The 16,225-nt window shown below is 39.9% G+C and overlaps 1 protein-coding gene across 1 annotated transcript in view; it reads right to left on the bottom strand.

The window, feature by feature from the left end:
- Nucleotides 1-16,225, bottom strand: part of Pappa (pappalysin 1) — a 252,286-nt gene that overhangs the window by 155,770 nt on the left and 80,291 nt on the right. The window contains exon 7 of the mRNA XM_021654123.2: nt 13,998-14,496. Within this exon, the coding sequence (XP_021509798.1) occupies nt 13,998-14,496 (499 nt within the window). The remainder of the gene's footprint in view (nt 1-13,997; nt 14,497-16,225) is intronic.

The following is a 16,225-nucleotide window of genomic DNA, read 5'->3' as shown; positions in this document are numbered from 1 at the left end:
AGCCCTGGGCTAGCACATGTCGCACCCTCTCCCTATCGTTCTCTAATCACAATGCGGTTAACTTCTTTTCCCTTCTAATCCAACAGTGAACCCCAGCAACTGTACCCCTTTGGATGCTGTGTGTGCGTGTGTGTGTGATAATGCCAGTCTCTGCCTTACATATGTACTTCAGCATATGACTGGCCAAGAACAAATCTAATGGAAACCAAAGTAGAGGAAGAGCGAAGAACATTTGAGTCATTAAAGTTCTCAAGACTGCATCACATTGTTGCAAAACTATTATCTCCCTAGTGTTTCAAGTCTCTTTCTGCACAAATACACAGAATCACAGGCTTTCTGCTCAGAGGACAGAGCTTGGGCTCCATGCTGATGAGAGCTGGGCTAAGTCCCATTGGTCTTGTTTGTGAGTCAGATTTTGTGATTCCAAATTTAACATATCAAAAGTCATGTCTGAGGCTCCTGTTTCAACATACAAGACATAAACCCATCAAGACCTGCCCCGATGGGTCTCAGGATCTCCAAGAGTATACTGAACAAATTCTGTTCACTTCTCTTCCTAGTGGTCTGTGTAAGATTAAGTCCATCTTTTCTCACATCTGTAATTGCTCTGACAGCTGCTATTTCCCTTTTCTTTCCTCTTCATCCATTTGTTCTCTTAAAATAATCAAGAATTTGAGCTGCACAACTAATTTTACTTTAGCCTATCTAACCCCAGATTGGATAGAAAATAACACAGAAGAATGTAATCCCAAGAGACCCATTTCCACTTGATTTTACTAATTCATTTATTACCAAGAAACTCCTTTATGAAAGCCAGTCTTGAGACATGTAATAAGAAAAGAGGGTTAATTTTGTTATCTTATGTCAGGAAAATCTGACAGCAGCATTCAAATAACTTCTGGGGAGATTGACAAGAAAGGGTAGCATGGTCCATGATCATCTATAAAGGAGAAACTATTATGGCTGTTGAACCAGTGCTGTTTATAAAATCACAGACTTGTTTTTCCTTTCTCAGAAATGCTATTCATAAGATGTGAAGCTACTGACTCATAGAAACTTATAGAACCAAATATATAGACACAGCACTTCATTCGACATGCTTTCCCCACATAATAAGAATGGACACTTGCTGGGGTAACATGTAACAGCTGGCATGTTGAGGCCCGTTTCCCCATCTCTCTAGAGCAGTCATACCAATTTTCTCTGCAACCTCTAATGCTAAACAGCAACTAGACAGGGCTGTCTAATCCTTGACCTAAGCATGATCATTTCAGTTTTATCTACTTTTTTTTTTTTTTTTTTTTTTTTTTTGAGACAGGGTTTTTCTGTTTAGTCTTGGCTTTCCTAGATTCTCTTTATAGACCAGACTGGCCTTGAACTCATAAGATCCACCTGCCTCTGCCCCCCAACTGCTGGGATTAAAGTGTGCACCATCATGCCTGTCTTCTTATGTACAATTCTAATTTACAGGAAGTGTCTCCCCACTGAAGTTTATTCCTACATGCTACTGTGAAAGGTTTAGCTGAATAGTGCTTTAAAATATCATCTCAAAATTCATGAATAAACTTAGTTTATTTCTCTGGAGGAGGAGTTTTAGATACCTATTCAAAGCTAACTTTGAACTCACTTTGTAGCCTAGCCTGGCCTTAAATTCCTTATCAATCTGCTTCTATCTCCTGAGTGGTGGGCTTATAGGCATGTTCCATCAAGCTTTGCCTTAAAAACTTTCTTTCTTTGACCTTATAGTTAACAATAGTAAAAACTCAAGGGACTCTTTAAAAGTATCAAATGAGATGAATATTTGACAGTGTTAATCGTGTACCTGATACTTAGCCATTAAGCATGGATGCATTACCCCATGCTGCGCGCTATTCTAGCTTGCGGTCAGTCAAGCCCCTGTGGAATGCGTCAGGATTAGTTGCATACTTCTTCGAGTATCTTCTCAAAATGAGGAAGCCATTTATCCTGTGGAGTTACTAGGACATTATTATACAGAGAAGAGTTTAACCTAGGCATTCTCTAGAGGGTATGAATGAAATTAGGCATAAACAGATTATTTTGTCTTTAATGACTTGTTAAAAAGCCAGGTAGGGCAGAGATGTATAAACCAGAAATTTTGTGGCTATGGGTAGGAGCTGCTTAGAAGAGAAACTCAGTATGGTGTGAGTTGAAAAGGGTTTGAGTTATGAGCAAATAGGTTCTGCATAGTCAATAGTCCCCTGAGCTGAGTATATCTTTGCATAAGATTCTTAGACATCTCCAGCATGACTCAAGCTCTTAGTCTGCCTGGCTCCAAAAATAAACTGAATTAAAATTTATTTCTTTTTCTATTTCTCAAAATGACACATTATTCATTCTACACAGCCAAACCAGAAACTCAAGAGTCACTCATCAGTCTCTTCATTGCTTGGTATTAATCAGGAAGTCCAGTTGTCCCTGTCTTTAACAAATATTTCCAAGTCATTTGTTTCCTTGCTTGGTCTTTAAAAGACTCAGCCATACTTTCTCCATTCTTTATTCACCAAAGCTACATCTTGGAACAACTCAGCTCACCTATCTTGTTGACTCGCTCTATTTGTTGTGAATAAATCTAAACTTTTTAACATGACCCATCAACCACATTGTAATTTGGCCCCTGTTCATCTGCCTACTCTCTTCTTCCTTATCCTATACATTTTTAGGGAAGGTTATACTAATATGACCTCCAATAATAAGATTCCTCATTTTGTAATTGTATTTTTGTGAGCCATTGTTTCCAGTACTTCTCCTGCAATATAAGATTTGGCATTTTGGTGCCATCACAAAGACTACTGTGTGGCGGTAGTCACTTCTTTTTTTTTCTTTAAATTACTTTTGTGTGCCTCTATGTGGGCACTTGAGAGTGTGGAGGCAACTTGTAGGAATTGCTTCTCTTCTTCTGACATGTGGTTTCCCCAAGTGAACTCTGGTTGTCGACCTTGGTTGCAAGCAACCTTACCTGCTGAGCCATCTTAGCCACCCAGTGGTTACATATTATTAGATACACAAGTAAATAAATGAATGAGCATATGAACAAATTTAGGATAAGAGCTTCACGCTTCATTATTTAACTTCTTTTGATCAGTTTCCATACGTGTACAAGAGAAGCTGTAAGAGACACTTTTGGTAAAGTAGAGTTCTGCCCCCAGTTGACTCAAAAATGTAAATTAGTGATTTTGGTGGTGTTCACCATGAGACAGGGTCTCTTCATGTTGTCAAAATCATGAGGGTGGTAAGACACAGTCAGCACTTCTGACTGCTGCTGGTCTTGAAGATTCGTCAGTTCTGCTGAGTCCCTTTGCTTATCCTGATATTCCCAGAACTCAAATTTCATTCTGAGATATCCTTGTCTGAGGACTGGTAAGCAGAAGTCATGCTCAGCTTCCAGATACAGAGTCAGATGTTACCCACGGTTCTTGGTTTGTCCTAAGAACAGTGGTACTCACTTTGGAGCTGGAGAGACAGCTCTCAGCCCTCATACTGATCCTACGCTGTGCTGAGCAGCACCTCTGAGCATGGGCAAAATCCTGCTCTGCAAATGTGAGAAGGCCTTCCTCAGAAAGAGGTCCAGCCCAAACCCTGCATGTCAGCAATGGAAACCTTGTGGCCAGACAATGTCTGGGCCTCCGTAATTCTCTTCCCATCCATTTACGTAAATGTTAAAAGATGATCTTGCCCTCATTCTTTTTTTTTTTTTTCTCATTTTGTTGTTTTTGGAAACAAGTATCAGCTATTTTTATCCAGTTTCTCTATCTATCAAGACAGACACTTCTTCGTACTTGGTGAGCTATCACAGCAATAGTGCTGGTTGGTGCCTTTTCCCAGTGCAGCTGTTGGGGGTGGGGCCCAGGCAAACAGGTAGACCTTGCAGTGAGGGCTCCGTTACTTAAAAGCTTGGCTTCATGACTGTCTCTCTGAGCCTTTGAATTCCTCATCTAAAAATTAGACGTGCTTACACCTAAGCTTTACTGGTCGATTTATAAAAAGTACTAGGAGTCTGTGTGGTGCTTACCACATGGTGGTAGTGATGTCAGCACTGATACCAAGAAATGCTGCTGTTCATAGTAATACACATGAGGGTGGTTATCAGCGTGACTAAATTTAGGTTTTACTGAGGGCAGCAAGCAGATGGTCTCATGTTACCTATTTTATCTTCAGAACATGGCCTAGTTCCCAGCACAGGGAGTGCAATGAAGAAGTGTTTGATAAATATATCAGTCCATAAAGGATGACTCAGAGTAAGTACTTCACGAATACTCACACCCTCTTGACTCCTTTTTCCACCTTGATCCTCACTCTACTGACAGAAATGAGGGAGGGTATACATTAGAATCTCTGCTTAATAGAGGGGATGGTAGAGATATGAAGAGATGAAAGATGATTGCTTTCTTAAAGATATAAATAGAGATGTCTCAGAACAAGAAATATTTGAAAAGATGTTCAGGAAATATTTGAAAAGATGTTCAACCAAGAATGAATTACATCATTGAGAAGTCATGTCAAATGCATCAGTGGGTAAAGATCAACCACTTTCAGTGCATCAAAGAGTAACACGGACAATGTGATATTGTGGGGCTTGTTAAAAAACAGAAAACAGTTTGTAACATGAAGATGGGAAACGAAGTGTTTGTGCACAGCTTTCTCCGTTCTTCTTATTTCTTCCATGGAATGCGGTGCTGCAGCTCGCACCCAGAGTTAGTTCTTCCCCTTAATCCATTATACTCATGTGCGTTTTGCTAATGTTTTAGGTACTTGTCAGACCCATCAAGTTGGCAATCTGGATCAGCTAGAAAGAAATTCAAATCTTTGTCTCAACACAGAGAAAGCTTGTCTGAAACATCAAAATGTTCACTCTCCAGAGAGGACACTTGCTTTAAGACATCCCATGATGCAGCGTCCTAGAGTACACTATTTATGCTATGACGCACCGTGTGTATACAGGTGGATTGAAATGGGAAAAAAATAGCGAGGTGCATGGCGGGTTGTGTTCTCATGATGCTGTGTGTGAGGCCCATTAAAATGGAAAAAGTCCACAGCTTGTTCTCCAGCAATTCTGCCTACCAATGTTGAACCTAGAGAAATGCTGGGATATTTGTGCTTACACGGAAATTCACAAAAGAACACCCACTGCAGCAGACTCACTACAAACATAACTTAGAAAAATACAGACTTTATCACTTGCTTACTCATCTGTCATTTAAAAATAACACAAACCCTGATCTTGATGAGGTCTGACTAAGTAACCTGAGCATATTAGTTTAATTTGTTTTTCGGTGCATTAGGGAAGAGTTTAAGTAAAGGGCAAAGTGATGTCAATTGTAGGAAAATGAATAGAACTTGAAGAATCACATTGAGCAAGGTAAGCTGGATTCAGGACATACTATAGTTCCCCTTCTGAAATACAGACAGACATGACAGACAGACAGACCTGGAAGTGAAATGAGAGCTATTTGCAGGGCTGAAAAAAAGATAAGAAGGGAGCATTAGTGGAAAAGGGAGCAATGTATAGAAAAAGGACAAATCCTGAATGCTTTCTTTCGTATGTTGAAACTGTACTTAAATATTTGCACTATGATTTGTTGTGGAGAGAGATGTCACTATAGCAAGAATTGGGAAAGCAAGATTGGGTAATGTGATGAATATGAACAAAGTATAATGTATAAATGTGAAACTGTCATAATGAACCCATTTTTGTGTAATTATTACAAATTTAACAGTAGATAAAGTGAGGCTGGGCAGTGTTGACTCATGCCTTTAATCCTAGCACTCGGGAGGCAGAAGCAGGCAGATCTCTGTGAGCTAGAAGCCAGACTGGTCTACAAAGAGAGTTACAAGATACCCAAAGCTAAATGAGGAAGCCTTGTCACAAGAAACCAAAAATAAATAAATAAATAAATAAGCAAATAAATAATAAAAGTGCATTAACTAGATAGATAAGCCTAAATGCCATAATTTCTGCTTCAAGGTTTTGCTTTTGATCTATGATTGAGCAGGTACGCCTGTCAATTTCCATGCATATGTGCATTCATTCATTTATTTTTTTACTCATTCATTGATTCTTTTTTTCATCACTGCTCACTGGAAACTTGATTTCCACCTATATGCTGTGGCAAATTTCAGTGAGCAAGTATTTCAGTTCCCATGTATATTTCACTCTAGAAAGCTTTCTTTCCTTCTCAAACCAGCCTAGCACCGCAACTGGGCTTCCCCATGGTCCTACTGTGCTCCTCATACCATGGCACTTTTTATCCATGACTGCGCCTACAGTTCTTATCTGTGCTCTCTTTAAACTGGAGGGAAGAAGTCAACAATTCATCAGAACTATGTCTAGTTTAAACATAGTGCGTGTTACAGAACAGCCACGTAATAATATGTTAAATTAATGTGTTACTGAAAATGATTATGCTGACTTCTACTATTTAGTGGATAAATGCATGAACAAGTAAATAAATATAAAAACAAAATGATGATTGGGTAATAAAGAGAAAGGCCTACAAATAAATAAGGCCTAGGTGAAAAAAAAAATAAGAAGAAAGTGCTGACTCAGCTGAAGAGCCACAGACACAGGCTGCAGGAGCTGCCTGTGCCTTCAGCAGACCCTGAATTAGGCTCAGTGTTGTCTTAAGTTAGTATCACATGTCTGTTGCACCTAGACATATGAGTACTTGTTTTTTTTGTTTTTTGTTTTTTTTTTTTCCTTTTTTAATGGCATTTTAAGACTCAGTGAAAGAGTCTAAGCAAGGGCTTTCCCCCCCCTCCCTTTAATTTTGCATGTCTAACAAGTAAAGAAATACCTGGACTCAAGTGAAAACAATCAAAGTATTGGCTGATAAAATAAACTGATGAGTGAACTAATGGTTTGCATTGATGAACATGGGTTCTGGGCATTTGGACTAAAAAAAAAAAAAAAAGAGTTTGGGATCTGATATGTAGATTTCTGGAGTCAGAGTTATAAGAACATACACCTACATTCTTAGAACACTATTTCTTTACTTCCAAATTACGATGAAAATGCCATTGAGATGAGGTAAAATAGATACAGATTAGAATCATGACGATCTGAATATGGGCGAATAAATAAATGTGTACAATGGGGTACACAAATAAGGAAGCTGGGAAAGAAAAATGCGTGTGCAAGAATGCTTTGTTTCTGCATTTGAAGGGAATATGAAGAGAGAGGCACTAAGAGAATGAAACTTAATAGTCAATAGTCAATACCCCACTTAATAAGCTTCAGATCTGCCACTTGACTCTGTGTAAACTCTGTCTTCTCCCTTCCTTCTTGGAGTTTCAGGTCTTCATCTATGACCCAGGAATAAGGGGATTGTTGTAGCTGTTAAGGTCACTGATGTTATCTATGTGAAGCTTTCAGTAAGTGTTTGACATGCACTTAGTAAACACTTAGTAAGCTTTAAGTTCTTTGATTCTCTTTGACTGTTAAACTCTACCCATTCCTCCATTCCAGATCCAATTTAAAAAAAACAAACAAAACAAAACAAAACAAAACAAAACAAAAAAAAAACACAGTCATGCAGCATTTGAAGAGTTAATACTCCAGTTCTAAGTTTAGATCTCAATTTTTCAATTTTTGGAGTCAATCTTCCCTCAAACCCTTATTTAAATAGATAACATTGTTTCCCTGAGAACTTTGAGAAATTATTACTCCATCTTCATTTTCAAACATGGAGCACAACACCAAATATACAGCCAGGGTATATATGTTGAGTTAATTGTTAGATGGATTAAATGGAAGCAAACATGAATGAATGAGCAGCTATTTGCTGTTTCTGGTTTGATTTGACACTACATTACTCATTTATTATCTGGCAATCATCTATCTATCTTTGATCTATCAATCATTTAATTATGTATGTATTTACCTACCTACCTATCATCTGTTAGTTTTATACAGAATTTTCATTTTGGGGAAATCTCAATACTGTAAGAAAAATCTAAGGAAACTGAAAAAATAAATCTCCCCTGTTTTGTTTTTTTTTTTTTTTTTTTTTTTTTTGTCCAGGGTCATAGACAACAGGCTGTGTAATCAGTGTGCTCTGACCCCCGCAGCTGGCCACAGCAGCTGACTGTTGGATGGTGGCTTCTGCCTTGTAGTCCTGTATTCTACACATTGGGCTCAAAAAGCTGGACAAGTCAGTGCATCCCTCCAGGTTCTCACTGTGCCTTCTGATAGGAGGGTGTGCAGTAGAATGGGAGAGATTGGAATGGTAGGTGGGAGAGTCTAGAATTAGATCTGGGATTTTAACTTAGCTATGCGTTTCCTTGCCATTCGAGGATGACTACATCATTTTGAGGACTGACTTTCTTACTTGCTTTTTAGTGCTTATAAGGCATTTAAAGCAACATGAACCATAAACAGTTGCTATTGTTCACAGGGAAAACTAAGATTTTCTGAGTTAGTTAGCATCACATAGGGACTAATTCTAAGCAATCCTGTTGAATCCTTTTAGTGTAAAGAAGTATAAAACTCACTTTTCACTTAAGCTACCTTCTCTGTATAGACTTGTCCACGGAGAAAGACCTTACTGTGTTGAGCATTCATTTTATACTTTATAAGAGTGAAAACTGGGGCCTAAATGGTGAAACATGGACCTTGGTGTCACATGTTGAGTTAGTTTGTTAGCTATTAGCAAAGTTGGTGCTGGCCCTTTAATTCTGATAGTGTCAGTTCTTGTACAATGTGGGTTTTTTTTTTACAAGATGGAACCATTCCACATTTCTTTCTTGCCTGGGCCAAAAGTCATCAGTCTACCCGAAACTTCCATGGAGTAAGCACAGAAGGCCCTCTCCATCAACGTCGTGCCTGGGGAGACTAGCTCTAGTGCAGATAACAGAGAGGGTAAATATTTTTGTTGGGAGAAAAAAATGGAGACTAAGGTCAAAGGGAATCATGTGAAGGGTTGAGTCAGAAGAAAAAGGAACTCCCTCCTCTTTTCTCCAAAACAGCCTTCATATAGAACTTGTACAAAAGCCAATTCGTTTGATATGAAAAATTTTAAAGCAGCAAACTTTTTCTCTCTCTCATTCTTTCTCACACATAAATGCAGTAGGTTTCAATACTCAAATCACTAAAAGATAAAAGAGGAGTTGAAATGGTAGATGGACTTGAGGTGATGTGTTTTTCTCTATTTCTCAGTAATTCAGAATATATTCAGTTGAGAAAACCCAGACCAAACCAACATTAGTTTCCAACAATTTCTTTGTGACTCTCAAGAAAGGCAAATAGCGGGTACGGAGAGATGGCTCAGTGGTTAAGAGTGCTTACTGGTTTTTTAGAGGACCTGGTTCCATTCTCTGCACCCACATGGTGGCTGGCTCTCAACCTTTTAGAATTCCAGTTTCTGAAAGTTTCACTGCTTTCCTCCAGCCTCTGTGGGCACACATGTGGTACACATATGTTCATGGCAAAACATAGACATAAAATAAAAATAAATACATTTTAAAGAAGGCACACAGAAAGGCTAGTCAGTACCTCATTCTGGCACTTGTCACATACTAGGGACTGATAAATGTTTGGCTGCCAAATGAAAAACAACAACAACAACAAAAATGGTACTTTAGAGTGTGGATCTAACAATGATGCTTTTGGGTGTGAAGTATGTTTCTATCATAGACACCTGGTGATGCCATCTCCTCAACACTCAGGTTGAGTACTTTCTTTGAAGGGGCCAGTCTGAGTGGTTCTTGGAATTCCCAGTTTCCATTATAGAAGGCTACACAGACTACACTCCACTCAGGCTGTGAACTGAAAGACTAGCTTTGAGAGTGAAATAAAACTTAGAGATTCCTGGACCTTAGGGATCACCAAGAGCAGTGGCTGTTAAACTTTAACGATCTGGAGAATCACCTGGAGAGGTTCTGTACTTGGGTTATCTGATTCAGTAGGCTGACTGGGGCCTGAGAACCTGGCCTTTCTGGATTCCCAAGTGAGGCTGATGATGCTGATCTCTGGCCACATCCTAGGAGGCTACTTAAGAGCAGTGGATCTGACACCACCTCATGTATCACAATCACTCACAAAATGTTTGATTCCTGATCATCAGGCCTCACTCTTACTATCAACTCTATATGAGAGAGGAAGGCGGGAGAAACAGAAGGTGAGAACTGGGCCATTTAAAAGTATCTCGATGTTTTGGAGGGAGCAATCTAATTTAAGAACCACAACCCCCTTAAGTACAACCTCTCTCTTATAGAACTGACAAATTTAAGGACCAGAGGAGTAAGTAGCTTATCCAGGATCACAGAGTGAGTTAGTGATGCAGCAGGAACAGAACTCTGGGTCCCTTTTCTTCTGTTTCATTTCCAACATTCTGCACTTATCAACCCATGTCAGTTCTCACAGGCTCATAAATCAAGGCAAAAAAAAAAAGAAAGACATGTTTAAGCTGAGGTTTTAAGGCATCTATTATTTCTTTTCCCTATTATTTTATAAAGAAATCTTAAGTGGCTACAAATTTTCAGAATTTTACCAGTCCAGAAAATTGATGGCTAGGCAAGAGAGGCTTATGAAATATTTTCATGGAAAGATAATGTGTTTAAGTTTTAAGTACATTCTCAAACACAAACCAAGTGCTCCCTTTAAGTTCTTAAACAGATGTTCTTCGTCTCTCATTCAATGAAAGGGCAAGTTTTTTGTTTTTGTTTTTGTTTTTGTTTTTTTCCCTGAGGTGTGCACATTAATATCCGGCATTTAAAAGGAAGTGCTGGTAAAGTGTTTGAAAGTAGTTCTGTCTCTTCAAAAGATTAAAAGTTTCCTTCCAGAATTTGTTTCCATTAATGATTGGCTTAGTAAATATTTTGAGTACACAGAGTAGAGACTGTACCTCATATCATCTTAGAAATATTTTGAGTACACAGAGTAGAGACTGTACCTCATATCATCTTAGAACTGAGTAAAAGGCCACACACAGCTTTCAGAAATCGTGCAGGTCAGTACTTGCATCATACGCAGGAAAAATAAGTGCTCAGAGAGAGTAACCAGTTCACCTAATATTAGTCTGAGGCCTGAGTAGGGCTCACTACGAAGCATCTGCCCCGTGAGCTTCCTTTGGTTATTCAAGTGTTCTCCATTTCTTTCATGTGGGAAGCATTAGTTAGGGGTGTTGACTGACTGTGCACACTCTGCACACTTAGCTTAGCAGGTTAAGCCTCTACTGTTCTTTTTACAGTTTCTTTTTTATTTAATTATTTTTATTTTTATTAATTACAGTTTATTCACTTTGTATCTCCCCTGTACCTTCCTCCCTCCTCCCCTCCCAATCTCACCCTCCCTCTTCCCCACTAGTGTCCCTCTCCCAGTTCACTGATAGGGGAGGTCCTCCTCCCCTTCCCTCTGAACCTAGTCTATCAGATCTCATCAGGAGTGGCTATACTGTCTTTTTCTGTGTCCTGGTAAGTCTGCTCCCCTCTCAGGGGGAGGTGATCAAAGAACAGAACAATCAGTTCATGTCAGAGATAGTCCCTGTTCTCATTACTATGGAAGCCACATGGACACTGAACTACCATAGCCTACCTCCATGCAGGGGTTCCAGGCCATCTCCATGAGTGGTCCTTGGCTGGAGTATCAGTTTCAGAAATGACCCCTGTGCCCAGACTTTTTGGATCTGTTGCTGTCCTTGTGGAGCTCCTGTCCTCTCCAGGTGTCACTATCTCCCTCATCTTTCATAAGATTTCCTGCACTCTGCCCAAAGTTTGGCTATGAGTCTCAGCATCTGCCTCGATACCCTACAGGGCAGAGTCTTTCAGAGGCCCTCTGTGGTAGACTCTTGTCCTGTTCCCTGTTTTCTCCTTCCTCCAATAAATGTCCATCCTTTTTGCCTTTCTGAAGGGGTATTGAGCATCTTAGCCAGAGTACTCCTTCCTGATTAGCTTCCTTAGGTGTATAGATTTTAGCATGTTTATCCTATATTATATGTCTAGTATCCACCTATGAGTGAGTATATATCCTGTGGTACATCTACACAATGGAATATTACTTAGTGGAAAACAAACAAACAAACAAGGAAATCATGAGATTTGCAGGTAAATGGTGAGAACTGGAAAAGATCATCCTGAGTGAGCTATCCCAGAAGCAGAAAAATGTATACAGGGTATATACTCAATCTGCTGGGGTTTTTTGTTTTGTTTTTAAAGACCAAAGTAGACCAAGTCTTTGACATAAATTGGATCCACTGACTGTGGGTTCCATTCCACTCTCCTTCTCACTGCTCCCTAAACAAGTGACTTCACATCTGAAATTCTTTTTTCTCCTTCTTTGCAAATTGATGGTTGTAGGGCTGTGGTTGTTGAGTGGATGAAATTAATGAGTGACACTGACTTTATTATACCCTCTGTCTGGTAGACAGGATGCTATGGTTTGGATCTTAAATGTTGCCTGAGTGTTCATGTAGCCCCCAGTGAATCAGGGTGCAGAGGTTGAAGCCTTTGGGAGGTGACTGGATCATGAAAGCTTTAATGTCATAAAAAGATTAATGTATTTACGGATTCATAAACATTGATCTCTGAAGAATGGACCCTATGATGAAATGAAGCTCTTTCTTTGCAGCTTCCATCTGTCTCTGCCATACTATCTGCTCCCTGCCCTGACGTTCTGTCTTGCCTCTAGCAATGGTCAGTAGAAACTTTTCCAAGTGACAATTAACTAAAAATTTTGAATTTGGAGGCAACATAAACCTTCTCTTGATTTACCTCAGCTTTATTTATATAATTTTTTATCACAACAACAGAAACCACACACACACACACACACAGGCACAAAACTAATGACCTCATCACAGATATCTTTTCTTTATATATATATATATATATATAAGATACTTATTTGAGGCTATAAAAAATGCTAGAAAACAGCTTAAAAAGTAAATGTCTGAAAGCCTCTGCCCTACAGACTATCAAAGCAGATGCTGAGCCTGATGGCCAGCTGTTGGGCAGAGTGAATGGAATTTTATGTAAGAAGTGGGAAATAGTAAGAGCTGGAGAGTACAGGGTCTCCACAAGCACAGCAACAGAACAAGAAAATTTGAACACAGGGAACTTCCCAGAGACTCATACTCCAACCAAGGACTATTCATGGAGATAACCTAGAACCCTGACAATGCAGCCACTTCTGATGAGAACTGATAGACTAAGATCAGAAAGAAGGAGAGGAGGACCTCCCCAGTCAGCGGACATGGGGAGGGGCATGCATGCAGAAACGGGAGGAGGAGGGTGGGACCGGGAGGGGAGGCGGGAGGGGCTTGTGGGGGGATACAAAATGAATAAAGTGTAATTGATGAAAGTTAACAAAAAGTAAATGTCAATGTCAAGTATAGTGCGTGGCCCCTCTTCACCCACAGTGCAGTCATGGAGCTGTACAGCTTAAAGATCTTCGGTGATCAAAGACTTTAGGAACGCTTTTTCTTTTTCTTCTTCCTTTTTTGTTTTGTATTAGGAAATAAAACAAACAGAAAGGTTGTGGCTAGAGGTATTCAATGTCTAGGAATGTTTTCATGCGGTTGCCTAGACATGTAACTACTAATGTCCTACTTAAGCTACTGCTATAGCGCCATTTTCATACACTGGAGAAACAATTCGAATGCACAAATCAGCTTCAAGTTTGTATAAAAGGGAAGCATTAGAAAAGTTCAGTTCTACCCCTTCCATTAGTAATGAAGGACTTTTCCATTACCAATCCCATCCAACCTTCCTTGTTTACTGTTGAAAAGACCAAGTTTTGGAAAGATAAGTGAAGGTCACAAAGAAATGTCCCTACATCCAACCCTTTTGACTCCACCCATGGCCCTTCAGAGTTATATTCACTGTGCCTATTAACAAAAATTCTACACTCGACACCGGAGTATAATCTCTAGAAATAAGTCTGACTGAGATGACCTTTCTCCTTTATGACAGGACCTTCTGACTTTCCCCATGTCTTTCCACAGCCCATCCATTCCATCAGCTCTTGAGAAGGAGAAGGCACTTACGTGTCCATGAATCTTCTGTTGAGGTGGAGCAATGAGGCTACGTCGTCTTGGAGAGGTGGGTCCCGGAGCACTTTATACTGCAGGGGTTTACACTGCAGGCAGAGGGGACTGTCCACAATGGATGTCAGCATGGCTGCATCAATCTCCAGGTGTTCATCAAGAGTATAGATCTGGATGCCATATACTTCCTCCCCCACATCCCGGAGTCTGATAGTAAGTGGGATGTCACAGAAAACATTTTGTGGACCCAACGAGATATTCTTTCCATGAACAGTCAATAGTTTGATGTCATTGACAGCTCCACTAGAGTCCCAGTCAGTGGAGACAAAGGTCACCCAGATGGTCAGAGACTCAGGGACCAAGGGGTAGCGGAATTCCAGCTCGAGGTAGCAGCCTTGTGGCTCAGGGCAGGCAGGAGGGACTGTGTGTGGGTTGACAGCTGAATTTGGACTCCAGGTTCGGACACTGGACTTACAGGGCTGCTCAACATCAGGATGACCTATGCAGAAAAGAGATGCAAAAGAGTTCTTACTTCAGTCCAGTTTGCATAGTTTCCCACAGACCCCAGAAAAGATTTTTCTGATGAGAACTTAGAGATAAAAGAGTGGATTTCAGTGTCATGGAAAATCTGCTCTACATAGAGTACTCAGCTCATCCCTAACCCTGCAAAACAGATCTCAGATGAGTCACTAAGCATTTGAAGTGAAGTTCAAGTGTCTTACTACTAAGCTAATGCTTAAACTTTCCTTCCTTAAGCTTCTACTTACAGGCTTAGATGCCTTGTCTAGAAAGAAAGAAGAGACATTTTGCTGAACACCCTTTATGTACCATGTGCTTAATTCTTTTTTTTTCTTTATTAATTACACTTTATTCACTTTGTATCCCCCCTGTGGTTCCCTCACTCCTCCTGTCCCAGTCCCTCCCTTCCTCCACCCTCTGCATGCATGTCCCTCCCCAAGTCCACTGATAGGGGAGGTGTTCTTTTCCTTCCTTCTGATCCTAGTCAATTAGGTCTCATCAGGAGTGGCTGCAGTGGCTTGTTTCATTCTTGAATGGATTCATTTTCTAAATGACATAATTAAAATTCAAAAACATATACTGAATTGAAAAAAAGGCTTAAACCTTAAATCCTTGTTATATGCAGGGATAATTAAAATCAGTCCTAGTAGAATCATTAACTTTGTTACAACCTGTTTAGACTTAACAGAAGCACTAAAAATATCTAGCAAAGGGGAGCAAAGATAGGATCCACCTCTTAGAGGGAGATTCTGGGGAAAAACTAACGTATGAATGTCAGAGCGACAAGTCAAATTTGAGGCCATTTTACCTACCGTCCTCATTTTCCCTGTATGAGATCATTCTATACTACTGAGATTCTCTGAGTTCTGTCCACTTTGACTCAAGGACATGGGAGTGAGGGAGAGAAAAAGTGATGTTCATAACTCAGAGAAAGGATGCTTCATCTTCACTGATCTCAGTCGGAAGCAATTTTTAAATTTTTCTCTGCTAAGGTCACATCTAGACCTTCAGAGAACTCTCTGTTCTCTGAAAAGTAATCATAAGTCAATGTGGCGATCAGCTTTTAGATGTGGAGAGTCCATGGGAGATAGAGACCGCTGATGAGGACAGGATACAAGAATTTCAGGTTGTATAAGGAGTCATATCATTTGCTCCTTCAGCATCACTGGGTGGTAGCGTTTGTGTTGTTGCTGTTAGTGATGGTGTGTGTAGGGAGTGAGCATGTTGGATATTATTAAATCAAGAAAGGAAGAAAAGCAATCTAGTCTGAGGAGTCACCATAATATTAGCATTAAAAATACAGGTGTCCGTGTGTGTGTGTGTGTGTGTGTGTGTGATGCTACAAAGTGAAGATATAAGAATAAAAGAGAGAAGAAATGGGGCATGGACTATTATACTCAATGTTGAGAGACTTTAGTCAGTACAGTACCTGATCTGCAGCAATTACACATAGTAGATATTTGATCAGTATTTGTTCAACAGTGAACTATGCTCTCCTGCAAATATGGTACTTATAAAAACAAGATGGCATTTTAGAGCCTGCTGTCCAGTGGTTGGTGCCAGGTGCATTCCACCCCCTCCATGTGCGTTCCTTGGAAATGGCAAGGGTAAAGTGATCATTTCCCATCATTGGAGAAAATGACTGTCAGTGGTGGGAAGCCACAGGAGAACAAAGATGACAAGTCTGTCTGGCTCATCATTTCTTTCTG

Source organism: Meriones unguiculatus, chromosome 3 (genome assembly GCF_030254825.1).
Source record: "Meriones unguiculatus strain TT.TT164.6M chromosome 3, Bangor_MerUng_6.1, whole genome shotgun sequence".
NCBI lineage: Eukaryota > Metazoa > Chordata > Mammalia > Rodentia > Muridae > Meriones > Meriones unguiculatus.
Note: the sequence above shows the minus strand (reverse complement) of the source record. Positions and strands in the feature narration are given on the sequence as shown.